This window comes from Eubalaena glacialis, chromosome 4 (genome assembly GCF_028564815.1).
Source record: "Eubalaena glacialis isolate mEubGla1 chromosome 4, mEubGla1.1.hap2.+ XY, whole genome shotgun sequence".
NCBI lineage: Eukaryota > Metazoa > Chordata > Mammalia > Artiodactyla > Balaenidae > Eubalaena > Eubalaena glacialis.
In genome coordinates, this window is record NC_083719.1 from 42,525,094 (window position 1) to 42,547,495 (window position 22,402).

The 22,402-nt window shown below is 39.0% G+C and overlaps 1 protein-coding gene across 1 annotated transcript in view; it reads right to left on the bottom strand.

The window, feature by feature from the left end:
• Positions 1 to 3,938: 3,938 nt before the first annotated feature.
• Positions 3,939 to 22,402, bottom strand: part of CDC20B (cell division cycle 20B) — a 62,276-nt gene continuing 43,812 nt past the window's right edge. The window contains exons 8-12 of the mRNA XM_061187792.1: positions 22,066 to 22,160; positions 19,814 to 20,039; positions 10,126 to 10,251; positions 9,502 to 9,619; positions 3,939 to 4,039 (exon numbers count right to left, since the gene is read on the bottom strand). Coding sequence (XP_061043775.1) covers positions 3,939 to 4,039; positions 9,502 to 9,619; positions 10,126 to 10,251; positions 19,814 to 20,039; positions 22,066 to 22,160 — 666 coding nt within the window. The remainder of the gene's footprint in view (positions 4,040 to 9,501; positions 9,620 to 10,125; positions 10,252 to 19,813; positions 20,040 to 22,065; positions 22,161 to 22,402) is intronic.

The window sequence follows — 22,402 nt, forward strand, 5'->3', positions numbered from 1 at the left end:
CAATGTCACCTGTGTCATCCATGTGACAAGTGACATGCAAACTTGGCTTGAATTATTCACTTCACTGATTCAGTGGGGCCCAGCAGGAGGGACACTAAGGTCAGTCTGTCTAGTAACAAGTACAGTGAAGGGCTCAGCAATTCTACAAGAAACAGAAACAGCCAGTCTGGAGCGTTTGGATTAAAAGGAAATGTTTGCCCTTCAAAGGCCATTGTTCCACATCAACATCTGCTATTCAGATTTATATGTAAGAACCTGAGTCTATGGGAGAAGTAGAAACAGAAAATGCCTTACAGTATTTTCCAAAGGCAGGTGAGAAACAGAAATTAAAATTCTAGGGGATATTAATGAGGCACTTCGCTAGCCAAAAAAAGGATAAAAGGAAAGTCAGCCTCTTTTCTCAGTAGTTTGAATTTAAGCCTTGGATTATCTAGGTGATTTCTTGGTTCCCCTTGTCCTTGAGTCTGGGTAGGTCCAATCAACATGGTGGTTACAGTGACTGCCATCTCATACTAGGGAGTGAGTGTTGAATCGTGGCCTGAAATTTTCCTTTGGGAAAAAACTCAAGATATTTATTCAGCATATTGAACTTAGTGGATAGTCATCAGCCCAGTAGCCACTTCAAGATGAGATTATGTGAACAGATTCCTTTGATTTCCATCAGTTCCTTTTGGAATATAAATCTTATATTTGTGTGCATGTATGCATACATAAACATATACATACACACACACACGGTATATCCAAACTAAGAACATACAGCAACACTAAGAGACAACTTCTTAAAACAAATGAAGGAACATAGCTTAAAGACTGACCAAAATACTGGTCCTTTGGTTTTCAACCATGGCTGCCCATTAGACTTACCAGGCTCTTTAAAATGACCAATGCTCAGGTCTCACCCTTAGAAATTTTTATTTAATTTGATGAGAACCAAGACAAAGTATTCTTTTTATAAGCTCCCCAATGATTTTAATATGCAGCTGGGGATGAGAACCCCTATATTAGAAAGTGAAGTCTCATGCTGATATCTAAAAGAGATGCTCTAAGAGGATATTTTAGATGCCTGCTATAATCCCTAATTAGGATTTTAATAGCAATAAGAGGATGGATGGAGTATTCCCTACTGGCAACATTTATTACAGATTATGAAGTCCACTTAAAAAGAGTTGTATGAAACCCTTGTTCATTGCTGGTAGAAGTATACATTGGTAGAGCTTCTTAGGAAAAGTGGCAGTGTCTATTAAAACTGAATGAACACATATGCTATGACCTAACAATTCTACTCCTGGGTATATACCAAACAGAAATGAGGGCTTTTTTCCACCAAATACGTGTTTGAGGATGTCTGTAGCAGCTTTATTCTTAAAAGTCAGAATTGAAAATAACTCAAATATCCATTCATAATAAAATGGATAAACAATTGTTGTATATACAATGGAATATTACACAGCAGTGAAAAAGACCAAACTACATGCCTGTGTCATGTATGAATGCAACAATATGAATTACTCTTACAAATCTAAGGTTGAGTAAAAGAAACCAGACCAAAAAAAAAAAAAAAAAAAGAAAGAATATTTATGGTATGATTACATTTATCTAAAGGTTGGCGTAAGGCAAAACTAATTCATGGTGACCGAGGTCAGAATAATGGAGGGGTATTGACTGAGTGGACACAAAGAAGTCTTTGGGGGTGAAAGAAATGTTCACATCTTGATCTGGATGATTTATTCATATGATCTTGGTCTTATTCATAAATTAAACACTCACTGAGCGATACACTTAAGATTTATGTGCTTTATGTGACTTATTAGTCAATAAAAATTTTATATTACAAAATTTTTGTAGCAGAGGCTTCTGTTTTGTGTATTATCTGTAAGTTCATTTTTTTCTTTACTGAAACCATATTCCAGACTTCCACCAAAACTAACAGCAGTAAAAGATATATTGCTATTTTTCTTAAATGAGAGCCTTGTTCACACACCAGTATTAATTGAGAGAAGTGATCTTTGGTCATGTCATAGTGCCGTGAGATTGTTAAGATAGAAGTAACCACATCAGAATGGTGGGGGACACTGGAAGTGGCCTCACCATTTTGCTCCTTTCCCTGCTAAACTTTTTCTTATAGTTTATACCTGGCTAAATAAGAAGATCAAATGAAAGCCATTATCTTAAAGAAGAAGAGTGTGTATTGCAGGAATGTAGCACATTTGCAGCTTTTGGTGACCTAAAATTTTATAAGGTAAAAATTACTAGCACTACCAAGCAGATTTTCTGAGTTTAAAAACAGGGAAAAGAACAGAATGTACTGGCAACTTGTCAGGAGAGTCCTAACACCCCTTGTATTTACTATTCCACTTTTCAACTATCAAGGCTTTTATTTGGTTTTTTTTTTTTTTTTTTTTTTTGAGGAGGGGTATTAACAGAGTGTGTATGTATTGGTAAAAACCATTTATGACAAAGCAAATAAATTAATCAACATATGTTAGCTGACACATGCAAAACATTCCAAAGGACACTAAAAAATATAACATCTTGACACTAAAAAGCACGTCATCTTATTTGAGCCTCATGACAACACCATGGAGAAGGCAAGGCCAATATCCCTCAACTCCTCAATCGAATTGTTCGGAAGAAATAAGCATGTTAAAACTTAAACAAAGATTCACATAGTAATAAAAGATTTTTTTAAAACAACTAGAATAGTTATATTAACACAAAATAGGTGATACAGACTGACGCCAAGAGTTAAAGCCAGGTAACATCATTTCAAAACACTTCCTGGAGACGTCAGGACTTATGTGAAGGTGCAAAGCAAAAGAAGAGAGGAGCAGGAATTCCAGACTAGAAAGAAGAGGTCTAACAAAAGCATAAGACAGGAAATCACAAGACTTAGCCCAGGGTTAACACAGGAGGGAGTGAGGATTAACGTTAAAAAGATAGAACAGTGGCCTGATCAAGCTTGAAGAAACCTTAGCAGTTACCAAATCCAAATTCCTATTCTTGCAAATGTTGTGACAGACCCAAGGTCACTCAGTAAGTTTATGGCAGAGCCATAACTGGTACAGGTCCCCAGCTTCAGGCTGTGGGCTCAGGACTCCGAGGTGGAGGCCTAGGGGGTTAGGTAATGGGAGTCAGTGAGCGTTTATGAGCAGGGGACTTGGAGGGTCAACACAATGATATTAGAAATGTAACCCAGCAGGAATGTGGAGACCCATGAAGAATAAAGACAGGAAACCAGTTAGAAGGCAGTTACCACAAACTGGTCATCAGGTATGCAGGACATTACTAGGGTAAAACAAAAAACAGAGAACAAGGGGTAAACTGAATAACCAGGAGGCTCCCTGAGTAATGGGATGACCAGGATAAGGATGACACCATGATAAGAGAAAAGGGAGTCCCACAGAAGTCCTCTTTTTGAGAGGAAATAATATGCGTGCTTAACATAGAGTAGCACTTTAATCAATGTTTTTCAAGTGAATAAGTTGTGTTTTTAATGTATTGAGTTTGAGCTAAAGACGAAGTATCTCAGAAAAGAAATATCCAGAGACAGACAGAAGTATGAGGCTGGAGTTTGGGAGAAAAGTCGAGTGACAAAGAAGCATTTAGAAATCTTTGCTGTAGATATTCTTGTGACTATAGCAGTGAAAATGCACCTCTAACGAGGAAAAGACAGAGAGAGAAGGAGAAGAAAAGGGGAGGAGGAGGAGGAAATCAGAGAGAGAAGCATAGAGTCAAAGACAATGTCTGGGAAATGCAATGGAACGAAGCAGAGCAAATAAAGTAACCTGAGAAGGAAGGTCAGGAGAACAGGCATTCACCTCAGGAAAAGCACGTCATCTTGTTTGAGCCTCATGACAGCACCATGGAGAAGGCAAGGCCAACATCATTATTCTCACATAGAAATGAGGAAGCTGAAGCTGAGAGGGGCTGAGTGACTAGCAGCAATTCCATACACAGGCTGTGCCATCAGCTGCGGCAGAAAAAACCCGGGTCTGGTCTGGACTCAAAGCCAGGTGCAGCACTCTGCCTCGGTGGCCTGTGGGAAGAAGGACAGACAGCTCACCTTCCACATGTCAAGGGCTGTTGCTGAGGACTGGGAAGCAACCTAAGCTGGGGCCACGAATCCCATACAGGACAAAGGGCTTCTCCAAACCCCTGCCACATTCAGGGCTGCCACTCCCACTGCACCTTTGCCATGGAAAACACCAGTCAGGGAGGACTCTGGGTAACACCCTAAAGTGGCTAAGGTTTTGCTTCACTGTTGCCCTTCAGGGCTCTTCCCCCTTGTTTTGGTTCCCTAAGGCTGCTGTAATAAATTACCACAAACTGCACGGCTAAAGACAACGGAAATTTATTCTCTCACAGACCAGAAGTCCAAAATCAAGGATTTGGCAGGGCTGGCTTCTTCTGGAGGCTCCAGGGGAGATTCTATTCCCTGCCTCTTCTAGTTTCTGGCAGTTGTTGGTCATCCCCAAATTGTAGCTACGTCACTCTAATCGCTGCTTCTGTGGGCACATCATCTCTGATTCTGTGGTCACATCATCTCTGATTCTGTGTGTCTGTTCTCCTCTGTGTGCCTCTTATAAGGACACTTGCCATTACATTTAGGGCCCATCTGGATAATCCAGAATGATCTCATCTCAAAATCCTCAACTTAATTACATCTGCAAAGACCCTTTCACCAAATAAAGTCACACTCACAGGTTTCAGGGATTTGACGTGGAGAGCTTTGAGGGGACCAGTTTTTAGCTCACCACACCCCTCATGCCTTATACCATTATTAGTTCTATCTTCTCTAACCCACCAACACCTAGGAATTACTATGGCTGTGCTCCTACCACACACTCCATCCCTCTTCTTATCCTTCCCTGAAAGTCATCCTTTTGGGATCTTGGTTTCAAGAAACTAATCAAATAAACTGATGCAGCTTAATGGAAAAGGACCCAAAAATCTGTCTCACAAAACATACATGAGTCTTTCATATGGAATTCTGAAGACAATACCCTCTTTCTGTTATCTATCTGATCATTTCTCAAAGAACACTCTGTGTAACAATAGTTCTATATGAACTATTAAATGAAAAGAGTCTTTAATGTTCACATTAATTTGGGAGCTCCAAGTTAAGAAAATTAAACAGGATTCCTTATTTCAAAACTGCTATATGCATTAGAAATATTTGGAAGAAGAGGCTATAATAGGCAGCATTTCTGAAACTTATTTCACCAGAGTCCTTTTGACTTGAACATCTCAAACTACTAGGGTTCCTTGGAAAATACTTTGCAAAACCTATCCTAATCTAACAGTAACTTTCACGATCAAAACTTCAGGCCAAAATCCACAAAGCTGACTCCATGAAAGAAAGCTGGGACTGGGAAGATGAGAGAAAAAAAGAGGTTGGATATGTTTTTGAGTGGGTAGGTATTTGGGGGCACAACTAAAATCAAATGAGGTGGGTGGCCACCCCCTCATAGGAGGAGTACTGCTTACAACTCAATTGAGAGCTGGAATTTCAGAAATAATCTTGTTCTCTGACACAAGATTCTCAACAGCAAGGAGTGAAGATACACTATTCCACTCCCAAAGGAGACATTTCTTAGATACTTGGGGCTTTTTCCATCTAAACACATAACTCCCAATGCTCTCCTTCATGCATACACACACACACACGCACATACACATACACACACGCACAGACACACCGCCAAGGAGACATGGAATTGGCCCGAGGCATGTGGGTGCATTAAAAATGTTTAAATTTATAGATATAATGCCATCTTCTTATTTTACAGATGAAGAAAAAATTTAAGAATATCGAACAATTTGTTCGAGGTCACACAGCTGATTAACGGCAGAGCCAGAACTAGAATCCAATTCAATGCTTAAACTGTTTACCACGCTCCAAATCCAACGCAAAGAAGAATCTCTTTTTCTAATGAAGGCCAGTATCCATTATTTTTTAAAAATTAAAATTTTTTTAATTTGAGCCATATAAATGAAAAGCAACTTAATTTAGTTAGGAAAATATAGATCATTATACCAATGCTTTAAAATTAAACCTAAAAAAGAAAAATGTATTCAGTAAATATAATCAGTGATAAATACTCTTTCATTCTTTATTATGGTGTGTTAAGATGAAGAGGAAGGAAGAAGAGAAAGTGGAAAAAGGAATAACAGGGCAAAATCCCAAATGTTTTATAGAACAGGCTTTGAAAAATATCTTGACTTAAAAAATGGATAGCTACTTCTAGAACTTGTTAGGAATATGGCATTTGGATGGAAACAAAAACATTCTTGAAATACATTTTTCACATTAGTGACAATCTTAGTTTACTAGATAGTGGGAAATGCCACCTTATCTCAGATGAAGGTCCTCTTTTAGGATTTACATCCCCGCATGCCAAGAGTACTGTCACTGAAAGCATTGAAAGTTTGGTTTTCTTTATGCAGCTACATCCATAAATGAGACCACATACTGACGTATGTGCAATGGACTGATGAAACCCAGTCAAAGGCCAGATCTCACTTATAGACTAGAAGGTTACCTACCACTGTTTCAAACCTTGGAAATTACAACTCTTGGTTGGGTGGATAGGAGGGGGAATTGTAAGGTATCTTTCTTCTGTAGTCAGTTGGGTGAGACCTCTTTAACTAAAATTTTCCCCCAGAGAATTATGACTGTGGGTAACAGGGTGAGACTTACTAAGGGCATGACCACAATCTAGAACAGCTTTTTTCCAGCTTTATGACCACAACTCATTGTCAAAACTACATTTTATGCAGTGACCCCCATACATGCAAATGTACTGGTAACTATGACAAAAGTTATTCACAAAATAATACCTACTTTTCCATTTTTCCATTCTATACCATTCTATTTCTTTTGTTTTTTTTTCAGTGCTGATCTTGACCCACAATGGAAACATTGACAGACAGTAAAAACACATAGAAGCTGAAGACCTCAGCAGCCCCATGCCATGTGGCAGTGTCCCCTGAAGCATGTTCACGGAGCAAGAACCTCAAGATGCTCCCATACAAAGATTTCCCAGATGAATTTGGGAAACAGAGAATGCTGTAACTCCTCTTGGAGATTCCCAGTACACATAATGTATCAAAGGCTTTGAGACATTCTTAGGAAAGAAAAACTGTTCTTGTTTAACCCAGAATTTCCAAATTTATCTGACCACATGATGTGTGTTTGTAAAACAATCTTCCTGCTAAACACTTTGGGGAAATCTTGTACACAGCAGAAACTACTGAGTTAGAGATGAAAATTAGTGTCTAAAAGTTCAAAATTAACTGCATCTTCTCCAGCCAAAAGCATTTTAAAGGAAGGAGAAAGGTTAAATGTACCTTTGGATAGCTATCTAATATCAATGAAAAAATTCACAAGTCATTAAAATTAGAAAAGTATAACTTATTAAGGACAGAGAAACAAAAACGCACTAAGTACATTCTTTATTCTAAGCATCAGCAAATGGTTCAAGTATCTATCAGTACTCCCAACTAGCTGAAGGACCTATCTAGCTGCTGGAATTACAATTTTGTAAAGAACTCGGTTTTGAGGCTTGATTTTAAGTGTTTCTCTAAACTAAAAAGGTCTGGTGAATTGTGATTAAATATATGCAAAGGACCAACTCATGCTTCTCCTACACTCATGCTGGTACTGAAGTGGCTCTGTCAAGAGCTGCCTGTATTTTTTTTTTTTTAACATCTTTATTGGAGTATAATTGCTTACAACGGTGTGTTAGTTTCTGCTTTATAAAAAAGTGAATCAGCTATACACATACATATATCCCCATATCTCCTCCCTTTTGCGTCTCCCTGTCACCCTCCCTATCCCACCCCTCTAGGAGGTCACAAAGCACCGAGCTGATCTCCCTATGCTATGCGGCTGCTTCCCACTAGCTATCTATTTTACATTTGGTAGTGTGTATATGTCCATGCCACTCTCTCACTTCATCCCAGCTTACCCTTCCCACTCCCCGTGTCCTCAAGTCCATTCTCTATGTCTGTGTCTTTATTCCTGTCCTGCCCTAGGTTCTTCAGAACCATTTTTTTTTTTTTTTAGATTCCATATATATGTGTTAGCATATGGTATTTGTTTTTCTCTTTCTGACTTACTTCACTCTGTATGACAGACTCTAGGTCCATCCACCTCACTACAAATAACTCAATTTTGTTTCTTTTTATGGCTGAGTAATACTCCATTGTATATATGTGCCACATCTTCTTTATCCATTCAACTGTCAATGGACACTTAGGTTGCTTCCATGTCCTGGCTATTGTAAATAGAGCTGCAATGAACATTGTGGTACATGACTCTTTTTGAATTATGGTTTTCTCAGGGTATATGCCCAGTAGTGGGATTGCTGGGTTGTATGGTAGTTCTATTTTTAGTTTTTTAAGGAACCTACATACTGTTCTCCATAGTGGCTGTACCATGCCTGTATTTTTATTCACCAAGTCACACAGTATAACAGCTGAAGGATATATAGTCATTTTGAGGCTAACCTGAGCTCCAGCCAGCCTGACCAGCAGAAGCAGGAAGTCTTTCTGTTAAGGGTGTTTTGTTGTGGCCAATAACATTCTCATAATCTCCAAAGAGAGTCATGGTATTATCACTACCTAATATTGTATATATTTGGTTTTTGTCTGTCTGCTCCCACAAAAGTGTGAGCTCCATGAGGGCAAGGATATTGTCTGTCTGGTTCACCAGTGTATTCCCAGTGCCACAAAAAGTTCCTGGCACATAGTAGATGCACATAAATAAATGTTGAATAAATAACTTTCAGGGATGACCAGAAGACAAGTTGAGTGGCAAGAGGAAGAAGATAGAATATGTAATGAGAGGTCTACAAGAGACTGGATGCCAATGCTCTGTTCCTTCATCAGCCAACACTTCTGTCTCCCTATTTCCCTCAGCCCCCTTTAACATTTCAGGTTGCACCGAAGAGCATTTAAGGCTCTTGAGGACAAGGCCCGGGTCTTGTTCTCCATCATGGGGTCTTGCTCTCAAGAAATAGCCAGTAAACATTTACAGAACTACGCCAAGAAAGAACAGCAGTCTGCCTTGAAAGGACAGAGGTTCCCCAGAGTCTCACAGCCTGGAGTGGTCTCCCCACATAGAACAATGTCTCACCCTTTTCATACTTCCTTATCTCCCACACATTTCAGCTCTGCTAGTTCTTCTGGAAAATAGAGTAAGATGAGTTATAATGCTAACTCCAGAGTTCAGAAACACATTTTGAAAACTGTCCACAATCATCACTGCATACACGAATGCAAGAAGACATGACAGTTATAAGTGACGAACAATCAAATTCAGAAACACTCAGGTATATACACTCCCTGAGGTGTGGTGGGTGTAGAGCTTTTTCCTCTGATAAAATATATACTTCAAAGAACCAGAAGGAGAAAATCTTCCATTCATGGATTTTTCCACCAGTAGCAGCTCATTTTGCAATAGGTACATGGAATTTTACTTACTTATTTACTTACCAAAAAACCCACGGGACCTGGCCAGAGCAGGACAGGACCACACAGTCACATCATTCTTAGGAGACCCTTGGCCAGTTGCGATCTCCTTTGTCTTAGGTAGCCAGATTAGGGAACAAATCTGTAATAATGACCCCCAAAATATAGAATTATGGCAATTTCTGATTCATTGAATGCATTTTAAACTGATCCTAGGCTGTATGCTCTGTCCACATCTAGCCTCCAGTCCACACATGGGGTTAGGGTATTAGAGGAATTATGTTAGTTCTAGGAAAGTTTATCCCAAGGCAACAAAAGACTAAATATACAAATAGGCTTAGGCGCAATGAACCTATGCATTGAAGTGGACTATGGTCATTGTCTAGGAAGAGTCAGACGACTCTCACGTTTCACAGTCAAAGCAGTGTTGAGAAAGAAGGGAAATGGAAAAAAAAAGGATACACAACTTAAATTAACTTTCAACTCACAGATGAAGAAGGTTTTACAAAAAGAAACTCTTAAGAACTGAAATTCCTGTAGACTTAGCAGGTAAAGAGCGGTGTGTTTGGGTCCTATGCTCTATCATAAGTTATTTTCACAAGATTCTAGAAGATCAGTATGAAGGTAAACTCCCTGAGAGACGTTTACCTGTGACTTTGTGCTTGGGGTCTGGATGCTCTGCCCAGTATTTATGTCCAGGATGTGTAAGTGTCCGTCCTTCATTCCTCCTCCAACAGCGAGGATTTCAGACTGCCAGGGACACCAATCCATGGCCTTTAAAGTTCCAAATAATCACACAGGCAGGTCAGCTTTGGAGAAGGTGAACTCATGAATGAGCTGCACGCATATAAGCAGAAGTTCCAGAGCTCTGTCCCCGTGGCAGATCTCCAGGACCTCTGATCCAAAGGCAAGAGCTACTTTACTCTCCAGAGATTACTTCTCAGGGACTAGAAATCACATATTGGTGCCTTCTTCAAATTTAGATAACAATTGCAAGTATTTTAAACATAGAAAAACCACACAATAATATGTTTGAAAAGCTTCATTCAACATGTCCTCTGGGGCAAAAATCTGCTGCTGGAAGAGTTGACATGTGCCCCTAGCATCTGGTTATAAAGTACAGTCTTCCTCTGGTTTGTCTACCTGTGTCCTTAGGTTCTAGGTCAGAGAGGGAATAGAAAAGAATGGAGAGCTATACATGCTTGCTCACAACACAAGAAAATCTCATGTATTTCAAATCTTAATATATTTTAGAAAATAAAATTGCCTTTTCTTTAGTTATAAATTATTGTTGTTAATTCTGAAAATCAGAATTTAATATTATACATTTATATTGATAATTGAAATGACTAGTAACAGTAACTTTAAAAAATATTTTAGCAAATATTTCAGTTATATTTATCTGTATATCCTTATCAATCATCCTGGCAACTATTATCATTTTTACATATTATCTTCTATATGTAGAAGTATTTTATAAAGTACTAAGCATAATATATATACTATTTTATTTTTCTGTTGTTTTCACTTATTATACAGCTTTCCATGTCTAATTTATTTGTCATAATTATCATTTTTAGTAATCCCACAATATTACATCATGTTATTATACTCTAATTAATGTTTGTTCTAATGCTGGACTCAGGTTGATTTTTTGTCTTATTTTGGTTTGGTTTGCATTGGGTTGGGTTGAGTTTTTTGGAGAGAAGTGGATTTGGTGGGGTTGTCTTTTTGTTGTTTGTTTTTATAAAGAATACTATAATAGGGTTCAAGATGGCGGAGTAGAAGGATGTGCGCTCACTCCCTCTTGTGAGAGCACCGGAATCACAACTAACTGCTGAACAAACATCGACAGGAAGACACTGGAACTCACCAAAAAGATACCCCACATCCAAAGACAAAGGAGAAGCCACAATGAGATGGTACGAGGGGCGCAATCACAGTAAAATCAAATCCCATAGCAGTTGTGGGGGTGACTCACAAACTGGAGAACACTTATACCACAGAAGTCAACCCACTGGAGTGAAGGTTCTGAGCCCCACGTCAGGCTTCCCAAGCTGGGGGTCCAGCAACAGGAGGAAGAATTCCTAGAGAATCAGACTTTGAAGGCTAGCGGGATTTGATTGCAGGACTTTGACAGGACTGGGGGACACAGAGACTCCACTCTTGGAGGGCACACACAAAGTAGTGTGTGCGTCGGGACCGACCCAGGGTAAGGAGCGGTGACCCCATAGGAGATTGAACCAGACCTACCTGCTAGTGTTGGAGGGTCTCCTGCAGAGGCAGGGGGTGGCTGTGGCTCACCACAGGGACAAGAACACTGGCAGCAGAAGTTCTGGGAACTACTCCTTGGCGTGAGCCCTCCCAGAGTCAGCCATTAGCCCCACCAAAGAGCCAGGTAGGCTCCAGTGCTGGGTTGCCTCAGGCCAAACAACCATCAGGGAGGGAACCCAGCCCCACCCATCAGCAGACAAGTGGGTTAAAGTTTTACTGAGCTCTGCCCACCAGAGCAACACCCAGCTCTACCCAACACCAGTCCCTCCCATCAGGAAGCTTGCACAAGCCTCTTAGATAGCCTCATCCACCAGAGGGCAGAGAGCAGAAGCAAGAAAAGCTACAATTCTGCAACCTGTGGAACGAAACCACATTCACAGAAAGACAGACAAAATGAAAAGGCAGAGGATTATGTACCAGATGAAGGAACAAGATAAAATCCCAGAAAAACAACTAAATGAAGTGGAGATAGGCAACATTCCAGGAAAAAAAATTCAGAATAATTATAGTGAAGATGATCCAGGACCTCGGAAAAAGAATGGAGCCAAAGATCGAGAAGATTCAAGAAATGTTTAACGAAGACCTAGAATAATTAAAGAACAAACACCTAGAAGAATTAAAGAACGAACAAACAGAGATGAACAAAACAATAACTGAAATAAAAAATACACTACAAGGAATCAATAGCAGAATAACTGAGACAGAAAAAGCTATAAGTGACCTGGAAGACAGAATGGTGGAATTCACTGCCGTGGAACAGAATACAGAGAAAAGAATGAAAAGAAACGAAGACAACTGAAGAGACCTCTGGGACAACATTAAACGCAAAACATTCGCATTATAGGGGTCCCAGAAGGAGAAGAGAGAAAGATCTGAGAAAATATTTGAAGAGATTATAGTCGAAAACTTCCCTAACATGGGAAAGGAAATAGCCACCCAAGTCCAGGAAGTGCAGAGAGTCCCAGGCAGCATAAACTCAAGGGGAAACATGCTGAGACACAGAGTAATCAAATTGGCAAAACTTAAAGACAAAGAAAAATTATTGAAAGCAACAAGGGAAAAACGACAAATAACATACAAGGGAACTCCATAAGGTTAACAGCTGATTTCTCAGTAGAAACTCTACAAGCCAGAAGGGAGTGGCACGTGGCACGATATATTTAAAGTGATGAAAGGTAATAACCTACAAACAAGATTACTCTACCCAGCAAGGATCTCATTCAGATTCGACGGAGAAATCAAAAGCTTTACAAACAAGCAAAAGCTAAGAGAATTCAGCACCACCAAACCAGCTCGACAACAAATGCTAAAGGAACTTCTCTAAGTGGGAAACACAAGAGAAGAAAAGGACCTACAAAAACAAACCCGTAACAATTAAGAAAATGGTAATAGGAACATACATATCGATAATTACCTTAAGCGTGAATGGATTAAATGTTCCAACCAAAAGACACAGGCTTGCTGAATGGATACAAAAACAACACCCATATATATGCTGTCTACAAGAGACCCACTTCAGACCTAGCGATACATACAGACTGAAAGTGAGGGGATGGAAGAAGATATTCCATGCAAATGGAAATCAAAAGAAAGCTGAAGTAGCAATACTCATATCAGATAAAATAGACTTTAAAATAAAGAATGTTACAAGAGAAAAGGAAGGACACTACATAATGATCAAGCGATCAATCCAAGAAGAAGATATAACAATTATAAATATATATGCACCCAACATAGGAGCACCTCAATACATAAGGCAACTGCTAACATCTACAAAAGAGGAAATTGACAGTAACACAATAATATTGGGGGACTTTAACACCTCACTTACACCAATGGACAGATCACCCAGACAGAAAATTGATAACGAAACACAAGCTTTAAATGACGCAATAGACCAGATAGATTTAATTGATATTTATAGGACGTTCCATCCAAAAACAGCAGATTACACTTTCTTCTCAAGTACACACGGAACATTCTCCAGGATAGATCACATCTTGGGTCACAAATAAAGCCTCAGTAAATTTAAGAAAATTGAAGCATCTTTTCCAACCACAATGCTATGAGATTAGAAATCAATTCAGGGAAAAAAACGTAAAAAACACAAACACATGGAGGCTAAACAATACATTACTAAATAAGCAAGAGATCACTGAAGAACAAAGAGTAAATCAAAAAAAACCTAGAGACAAATTACAACGAATATACAACAATCCAAAACCTATGGGATACAGCAAAAGCTGTTCTAAGAGGGAAGTTTATAGCAATACAAGCACACCTCAAGAAACAAGAAAAATCTCAAATAAACAATCTAACCTTAAACCTAAAGGAACTAGAGAAAGAAGAACAAACAAAACCCAAAGTTAGTAGAAGGAAAGAAATCATAAAGGTCAGAATGGAAATAAATGAAATAGAAACAAAGAAAACAATAGCAAAGATCAATAAAACTAAAAGATGGTTCTTTGAGAAGATAAACAAAATTGATAAACCTTTAGCCAGACTCATCAAGAAAAAGAGGGAGAGGACTCAAATCAATAAAATTAGAAATGAAAAAGGAGAAGTTACAACAGACACCACAGAAATACAAAGCATCCTAAGAGACTACTACAAGCAACACTATGCCAATAAAATGGACAACCTGGAAGAAATGGACAAATTCTTAGAAAGGTATAGACTTTCAAGACTGAACCAGGAAGAAACAGAAAATATGAACAGACCAATCACAAGTAATGAAATTGAAACTGTGATTAAAAATCTTCCAACAAACAAAAGTCCAGGACCAGATGGCTTCTCAGGTGAATTCTATCAAACATTTAGAGAAGAACTAACACCCATCCTTCTCAAACTCTTCCAAAAAATTGCAGAGGAAGGAACACTCCCAAACTCATTCTATGAGGCCACCATCACCCTGATACCAAAACCAGACAAAGACACTACAAAAAAAGAAAATTACAGACCAATATCACTGATGAATATAGATTCAAAAATCCTCAACAAAATACTAGTAAACAGAATCCAACAACACATTCAAAGGATCATGCACCATGATCAAGCGGGATTTATCCCAGGGATGCAAGGATTCTTCAATATACGCAAATCAATCAATGTGGTACACCATATTAACAAACTGAAGAATAAAAATCTCAATAGATGCATAAAAAGTTTTTGACAAAATTCAAAACCCATTTATGATAAAAACTCTCCAGAAACCGGGCACAGAGGGAACCTACCTGAACATAATAAAGGCCATATATGACAAACCCACAGCAAACATCATTCTCAATGGTGAAAAACTGAAAGCATTTCCTCTAAGATCAGGAACAAAACAAGGTTGTCCACTCTTGCCACTATTATTCAACATACTTTTGGAAGTCCTAGCCACGGCAATCAGAGAAGAAAAAGAAATAAAAGGAATACAAAACGGAAAAGAAGAAGTAAAGCTGTCACTGTTTGCAGATGACATGATACTATACATAGAGAATCCTAAAGATGCCACCAGAAAACTACTAGAGCTAATCAATGAATTTGGTAAAGTAGCAGGATACAAAATTAATGCACAGAAATCTCTTGCATTCCCATACACTAATGATGAAAAATCTGAAAGAGAAATTAAGGGAACACTCCCATTTACCATTGCAACAAAAAGAATAAAATACCTAGGAATAAACCTACCTAAGGAGACAAAAGACCTGTATGCAGAAAACTATAAGACACTGATGAAAGAAATTAAAGATGATATAAACAGATGGAGAGATATACCATGTTCTTGGATTGGAAGAATCAATATTGTGAAAATGACTATACTACCCAAAGCAATCTACAGATTCAATGCAATCCCTATGAAATTACCAGTGGCATTTTTTACAGAACTAGAACAAAAAATCTTAAAATTTGTATGGAGACACAAAAGACCCCGAATTGCCAAAGCAGTCTTGAGGGAAAAAAACAGAGCTGGAGGAATCAGACTCCCTCACTTCAGACTATACTACAAAGCTACAGTAATCAAGACAATATGGTACTGGCACAAAAACAGATATATAGATAAATGGAACAGGATAGAAAGCCCAGAGGTAAACCCACGCACCTATGGTCAACTAAGCTATGACAACGTTGGCAAGGATTACAATGGAGAAAAGACAGTCTCTTCAATAAGTGGTGCTGGGAAAACTGGACAGCTACATGTAAAGGAATGAAATTAGAACACTCCCTAACACCATACACAAAAATAAAATCAAAATGGATTAGAGGCTTAAATGTAAGACTGGACACTATAAAACTCTTAGAGGAAAACATAGGAAGAACACTCTTTGACATAAATTACAGAAAGATCTTTTTTGATCCACATCCTAGAGTAACGGAAATAAAAACAAAAATAAACAAATGGGACCTAATGAAACGTAAAAGCTTTTGCAAAGCAAAGGAAACTACAAACAAGATGAAAAGACAACCCTCAGAATGGGAGAAAATGTTTGCAAATGAATCAATGGACAAAGGATTAACCTCCAAAATATATAAACTGCTCATGCAGCTCAATATTAAAAAAACAGGGGCTTCCCTGGTGGCACAGTGGTTGAGAATCTGCCTGCCAATGCAGGGGACACGGGTTTGAGCCCTGGTCTGGGAAGATCCCACATGCCACGGAGCAACTGGGCCCGTGAGCCACAACTACTGAGCCTGCGCATCTGGAGCCTGTGCTCCGCAACAAGAGAGGCCGTGATAGTGAGAGGTCTGTGCACCGCGATGAAGAGTGGCCCCCGCTCGCTGCAACTAGAGAAAGCCCTTGCACAGAAACGAAGACCCAACACAGCCAAAAATAAATAAATAAATAAATAAATAAATTTATCAAACAAACAACCCAATCCCAAAATGGGCAGAAGACCTAAATAGACATTTCTCCAAAGAAGACATACAGATGGCCAAGAAGCACATGAAAAGCTGCTCAATATCACTAATTATTAGAGAAATGCAAATCAAAACTAGGATGAGGTATCACCTCACACCAGTCAGAATAGCCATCATCAGAAAATCTACAGACAACAGATGCTGGAGAGGGTGTGGAGGAAAGGGAACCCTCTTGCACTGTTGGTGGGAATGTAAATTGATACAGCCACTATGGAGAACAGTATGGACTTTCCTTAAAGAACTAAAAATAGAATTACCATATGACCCAGCAATCCCACTACTGGGCATATACCCAGAGAAAACCATAATTCAAAAAGACACATGCACCCCAATGTTCATTGCAGCACTATTTACAATAGCCAGGTCATGGAAGCAACCTAAATGCCCATCAACAGATGAATGGATAAAGAATATGTGGTACATATATAGAATGGAATATTACTCAGCCATAAAAAGGAACGAAACTGGGTCATTTGCAGAGACGTGGATGGATCTAGAGACTGTCATACAGAGTGAAGTAAGTCAGAAAGAGAAAAACAAATATCATATATTAACTCATATATGTGGAACCTAGAAAAATGGTACAGATGAACCAGTTTGCAGGGTAGAAATAGAGACACATATGTATCGAACAAACGTATGGACACCACAGGGGGGAAGTGGGGGGTGGTGGTGGTGGTGTGATGAATTCGGAGATTGGGATTGACATGTATACACTGATGTGTATAAAATTGATGACTAATAAGAACCTGCTGTAATCCAAAACCTATGGGATGCAGCAAAAGCTGTTCTAAGAGGGAAGTTTATAGCTATACAAGCCTACCTAAAGAAACAAGAAAAATCTCAAGTAAACAATCTAACCTTACACCTAAAGGAACTAGAGAAAGAAGAACAAACAAAACCCAAAGTTAGCAGAAGGAAAGAAATCATAAAGATCAGAGCGGAAATAAATGAAATAGAAACAAAGAAAACAATAGCAAAGATCAATAAAACTAAAAGATGGTTCTTTGAGAAGATAAACAAAATTGATAAACCATTAGCCAGACTCATCAAGAAAAAGAGGGAGAGGACTCAAATCAATAAAATTAGAAATGAAAAAGGAGAAGTTACAACAGACACCGCAGAAATACAAAGCATCCTAAGAGACTACTACAAGCAACTCTATGCCAATAAAACGGACAACCTGGAAGAAATGGACAAATTTTTAGACAGGTATAACCTTCCAAGACTGGAAAAAAAAAAAAAAAAAGAACCTGCTGTATAAAAAATAAATAAAATTAAATTAAAAAATTTTTAAAAAAGAATACTATAATAAATACATTCTGGCATATGTCTTTTGTTTCTGATATATTATATTTTTAGGTAAATTCCAAGCTTCAGAAGTGCTGATGTAGGTTTACCAAATAGTTGTAACTTTTTATAACACCAGCATCAAATGAGTACATTAATCTCATCCTGAGTTTAAGCTTAATTGGAGTTAAAAATTAATCTCCCATCCCACATACCCTTTATCAACATCCTCCATCAATATGTAGAATCTCATTCTCCTCCCTTGTGGGAGGGCTTGTGACTGGCTTACAAACAATAGAATGCACCAACAGTGTCACTGCGTGACTTCTGGAATTAGTTATAAAAGGTGATGTCACTTTCACCTTGTTCTCTGAAGCACTGGCCCTGTTGCCCTGAGCCACAAAGTCCAACTCTCTTAAGGCTGCCATGTTGTGAGGAAGCCCAAACTGACCCAATGTGGAGAAGCTCTGAGACCACATGAAGAGGGAAGGATGACTAGCCAGCCAACAGCTGCACCAGCTCCCAGCACTTTTAGCTTCAGTCACTGTCTGACTACAATCTCATGAGAGACCCTGAGCCAGAACTGCTGAGAAGAGCCCTTCCCAAAGTCTGACCCACAGAAACCATAAAAGATAATAAAATAATCGTTGGGACTTCCCTGGTGGTGCAGTGGTTGGGAGTCCGCCTGCCAACTCAGGGGATGCGGGTTCGAGCCCTGGTCCAGGAGGATCCCACATGCTGCGGAGCAGCTGAGCCTGTGTGCCACAACTGCTGAGCCTACGCTTTGGAGCTCACGAGCCACAGCTGGTGAGGCCCACGTGCCTGGAGCCTGTGCTCCTCGGTGGGAGAGGCCACCGCAGTGAGAAGCCCGCAGGCTGTGGCGAGGGGTGGCCCCCGCTCGCCGCAACTGGAGAAAGCCCGTGCGCAGCAACGAAGACCCAATGCAGCCAAAAATAAATAAATTTGTTAAAAAAAATAAAAAATAATCGTTGTGTTAAGCCACTAGGTTTTAGGGTAATTTGTTACATAGCAATAGATAACCAGAATAAATACCATAAATAGAAAACTTAAACAATGAAATATGGTTATAGTTCATACAAGAAAGACAATGAAGAACTGTAATCAGTCAACCTACATTCAAAGTAAAGACCTTGACCTTGTATGGTGAATAAATGTACAATTTAATTTTCAGTTGAAATAAAATATTTGCAATATATATGTATCATATCTTATGGTTACCTACCTTAGTTGTCTTTTTTAAATAACCATTCAGCTACACCCCTGACTGGGCTGGATAAGAGGGCTATTTCAGTAAACACAAAATTTTGCATACAATTTGAAGAGGCTGAGAAATTCTCCTGAGCCCATGGACCCCAGTTTCATCATAGAATATTTTTATGTTTTTTAGAGAGTATCTTTATGTTTATTAGCAATCATTTTCTTCAATACCCTACTTCCAATTAGCTTTTACTATAAACAAGCTGTTTTGGCAAAACTAGAATCTCCATCATGAGAGAAATCACACCGACGTCAACCTCTGAAGTCTGCTCCTGCTCCTGCTATACTAGTTGGCTAGTCGGCGGTGAGTGTGAAAGTATTTACACTGGTGACTGTTCTTATGATTCCCCAGGTAGTAGCTGCCACAAGGCTTGGCTTGCCCAGGTTTCCAGAAACTCTTAGTTCAAGTCAATGTATTTCTGATAAGACATCTAAGAATGTAAGCAGCTCTTTGCAGGAAGCAGCTCTCTGCAGATCTTTTGTCTTGTCACTTCAGCAAAACTGTATTTTAACTAACTTTACACCAGATGCCCCATGCTTAACTAACCTCCAGCCCAAGCACACCTTTCAAAACTGTTGGATTTCTTACCTTGACTGCTGTAGGTTGGGGTATGATGTATAGCGGGTGACCCTGTGCATTCACACCTGGATCATGGGGCCATATAGTCAGCAGTCCGTCACTACAACCACTGGAAAGCAGCCTGCCACCCAGCGACCACTTCAGGGCACACACAGCTTGCTTGTGGTGAAGTGTTCCAACATGGTGCTGGGCTACCCGAACATCATGATGATAAACACGGCCCAGTCTCGACCCACTGCCCAGAGGTAAAGGGGCAGGTTTAGGACAGAAAATTTGAGCCTTAATGCTGCATAAGCATAACATGAAAGAAAGTATTGTTCAAACTCCTGAAAGACCCCTTAGGACAGATTCAAAACACAGACATTTCTTGAGTTAATAAGGATGGAGTATTCTGCCTGGGTGATTCTTCCCACAAGTGAAATAGATTTGCCTGGCAGAGTTTCAAATCTGGATATTTAAAAGATATCTTTTGATAGATAACTCTAATGGCTTTAATATGATGCTTTAAAGTTAATGGCTTTAACTTTAATGGCTTTAATACAGGCATGGAAAAAATAAATTTAGAAGATTATCATATTTTCCCAGATAGTAGTTTATGTACTAGACCCAGGAAATATTACTTTTCTGGAATTCAGAATATTTCATATTATCTCAACAAAATGGCATATGTGTATGATATATGTGTTAGACATAAAAATGTATTATTTCATTTTTCTATTAATCTACAGATCTACTATTAGTTTCCTCATGCTACTAATATCTAAAAAGAATATAAAACTATCTGAATGTCACAGCAAACTGCAATATGATTCAAAATCACTGGATAATGTCTCCAATCTCAGTGATTTGGATCCAAATGATGATAAAGGTCCTATCACACAAAGATAATGAACTCTTTCTGGACTAGTTTTCTCCAAGGAGAAAGTAAATAACTGCCTACAGTTATTTCTGAAGTTTCTCAAAGTGCAGTATCAGATTTTTAAAAACTACTTAGGCACAGCCCAGATAGCATTTTGATGAACAGTATGGACTCTGTGGCCAGACCACCTGGTTCGAAGCCTGACTCTTCCCCTTATGTTAACCATGTGACCTCAGGCTGGTGTCTCAGTTTACTCCTCAGAAAAAGAGGGTGGGGAGATATAAACCACTTTATAATGTCATTGCAGGGATTAAAACGCAATTACACACATAAAGAGTTAGCACATTGCCTGGCACAGAGTATTCTAAAATGTTAGCTGCTATGATTATAAGAAAGTATTTGTTCATGTTCCTCATGGATAATGAAACTAAACTTAAGCAATGTAAATAGATTGTAAAAGGAACTTGAGTATAGAATTGACCTGACTACAACAACTTCACAGGGTAAATATTTAGGCCTATATAAGGGCAATTTGCTTAAGTAGTTTTAAGTCTGGCCTATAATCACAAGGTATTAAAATCTCAAATTTACATCTGTGCTACTTAAAGAAATGGTAAAAGGCTTCAAATTTTATTTAAATTTAAATCTACTTTAAGAAATACAGTATGAAGATGAATGACTGTTATTAAATACGTATTTAGACCAATTATGTAGGCTCACAGGGACAAGTCGCTTAACTTTCCTGGTCAAAAAGAAGCAGTTAGATGACTAAATCAGTAGCTCTCAAAAGTGATAAAGTGTCAGCATCACTTGGGAAATTAGAAATGCATATTATCAGCACACCTCAGACCTACTGAATCAGAAATTCCCAGAGTGAGAGCAGCAATCTGGGTTTTGAGGAGCCCTCCAGGGATTCTGACACACTCTCAAGTCTGAGATCACTGACCTGGTTAATCTATGAGGTTCCTTCCAGCTCTAACCTCTGTGGGTCTGGGAATTGGAAATGTGCCCCCAGAAAGCTTAACATATTCCAAATTAGTGATACTGATAGCAATAAATACCCATTTCAACAAAATATCCCTCTAGTAGGTATTACTTGGTAAGGAGAAACTTTTCGCTTAAACAGTTTTGCATTTTATCTGAACAATCTAATGAATCCTGAACGTCACATCTCAGTATGAGTACACGCTTTAGGCACAGAGACACCATGGTACACGCAGCCACTGGACCGCTTATAGCACCAGAAGGTCTGAACACCTGACAGGTAGGATCATAACTGTTACTAATCATGTCTGTTTTGTTTTACTTTGGTTTTGGTTTTAAATATTGTAGTTCTGTTCACTCAGCACCCATAGTCAATTGGTGACGCAAATATAATTGGTTCCAGTAAGACACTGCTCACCTGCTAAGGATGTAGCTATTCCAGCTTAGAGCCCCAACTACTGACAAATGACCAAGCATATTTCTCAGTCGCTTTTTAGTGACCACATCCCATAACTGAAAAAAATGAACAAGCACGGTTATGTAGTATTTTCACAACCCACGGTCTTCTCAAAGGCCTGATAGCCCACTAGTGTTGATATACCAGTCCTTATGCTAAGTGAAAGTTCAGCACCTCTAACCCTAGTCAGCAGTTTTCAATGCTGTCTGCATATTAGGATCATTGAGGGAGCAGGCTATGGGTGCTAGCCATTCTGATTTAATGGTGGGAGTAAGAGCCTGGGACTATGGCATTTATT